The 1,911-nt window shown below is 36.3% G+C and overlaps 1 protein-coding gene across 1 annotated transcript in view; it reads left to right on the top strand.

Moving 5' to 3' along the window:
- The window catches only part of LOC111868949 (GPI ethanolamine phosphate transferase 1), a 20,915-nt gene that overhangs the window by 4,689 nt on the left and 14,315 nt on the right, over window positions 1–1,911 (top strand). Inside the window, exon 7 of the mRNA XM_033753251.1 lies at window positions 497–749. Coding sequence (XP_033609142.1) covers window positions 497–749 — 253 coding nt within the window. The remainder of the gene's footprint in view (window positions 1–496; window positions 750–1,911) is intronic.

Here is a 1,911-nt window from a genome sequence, read left to right as displayed (position 1 = left end):
AAATGTGTATTAATGCTTTCCGTATCAGTGAACAGATCATATTTCTTCTTGGCCTGTTTTGGTTGGTGTGTAGAGGTAAGATTTCTGTTGCATGTAATTTATATAGAGATATTCTAGAACCATACAAAATAATGGATTTTCAACATTTTCTGCTTCTTACTTCGGACGAAAGTCTGTCTTTGGTTAATCAGTTTTGATGAAACCAGCTCTGATATATGAATGTGAGCTACATGCATGAATGAAAATGACCAACTTATGTTGACTGAATTGTCATACTGTAGGTTATTGCCTTATTTCAACAGATCAGATATCTTGACATAAAAATGCTTTGTTCATTCATATACTGTTAAAGTCATGGTTGGTTTTGAAATAAATTTTGTTGCTGTATGTGCCTTAGAGCCAGAGTGGGCATTCTGACTGAAGAGGAAAGACCCTGTTCCTGCCAGGTATTGAAGCCAGGAAAGTTCGTTGTATCTGTGAAATGGTCCTCTTGCAGGGAACTCTTCCACGAGACTACCTGGAAGTCACGGAACATCACCTGTCTGAATTAATGTTTTCCAATGCGCGTCAGATGGTTGCACAGTACAACAAGAAACGAGAGCTGACCGAGGCTGGAAGTTTATCATGGATATATAAAGAATTCTCAGTTCTGAACAGAAGCAAAGAGACCAAACTTACTGATCAAATCCGTTCTCACATTAGAGCTAAAAGATACACTGAATCCGTAAGTACGTTTTTGTCATTTTTATGTGTCTAGAAATACAAAATATTTCCTACTGAAAATTTTACAGTAATGCCTCAGAATAAATGTTAAAATATTTTCCATAGAACATGTTTCTCTGTGTCATAACTTTGGAATAATTCTCTTTCTTTCTTGTGTATTTGCATAAAATAGTTATAAGATGTGTCTGAGTGTTACATATTTGTAGTTCATCCCATAATTTTAATGTGCCTTGTATCTGCAAAAATGAGGTTATGATATTCCTTGCATAATAAAGATACTGGGCTCTAAAAATTAGGCTGTATACTTCAAAGTCTTTGCTCTTCTGATTCCCATCTCATGTTCATGTGATGAATTATATTTTCCAAGTGTAGCTGTGATGATGTAACCATCACACCTTTAGTAGAGAAAATTCTGCTGCTTAATTCCAGAAGACTGAATAATGACACTATAACTATTATATTTTTTGGTATTATATTTAAGTAAAGTAAAGCTATCCCTGTAACAGGCCATGAAGGTCCATAGGGTCGTGAGATGCTGAGGGTCCCACATTATCTAGACAGTTGGCTCAAAGATGGCGGTAAGGTTGTCAGCCTTATGTGCTAGCCGCGCTTTACTCCCCAAGAAAATTATTTAACTAATTCCTGGTACTCATTTCTGTTAGAGGCTGAGTCGACCCCAGGGCCATAGTGCGGCTGGAAGGATTAGGTCAATTGAAAAAATCCAGTTACCTCATTGGGGCTTGAACCCGCGACCTTCCGGCTTGTAGCATTGTAGGTTACTTTATATTAAAGTTTAAAAAATTAGAGTTTTGCTTTAGGTTGTATTTACTGATGAATTATAATTAGCAACCGACCATCACATGAAAAGCTAAGCCCCATTCAGGATTGCTACTTACTGCAATGATTCCACATTTCTGTGGGTTTTCTCACACCTAAGCCTCTGTGTATCTCTGCCATCCCAAAACTCCTCATAATTTTCCTTCCATAGTCTTCCTTTCTTCTGTGTGACATTGTTCTTAATCTGTTGTACCGATCTTGTTCTTTATTTTGGTAATTTTCCTCTTATTTTCATGTTATGATTCTTTATTCATTCACAAAATTTGTCTTAACCATCTTAGTCTGTAATTTATTAATCTATCTTTCAGGTCTACAATTTCTAGTTTCTCATGCAGGTAGCACATATGACAA

This window comes from Cryptotermes secundus, unplaced genomic scaffold (assembly GCF_002891405.2).
Source record: "Cryptotermes secundus unplaced genomic scaffold, Csec_1.0 scaffold1090, whole genome shotgun sequence".
NCBI classification, from domain to species: domain Eukaryota; kingdom Metazoa; phylum Arthropoda; class Insecta; order Blattodea; family Kalotermitidae; genus Cryptotermes; species Cryptotermes secundus.
Note: the sequence above shows the minus strand (reverse complement) of the source record. Positions and strands in the feature narration are given on the sequence as shown.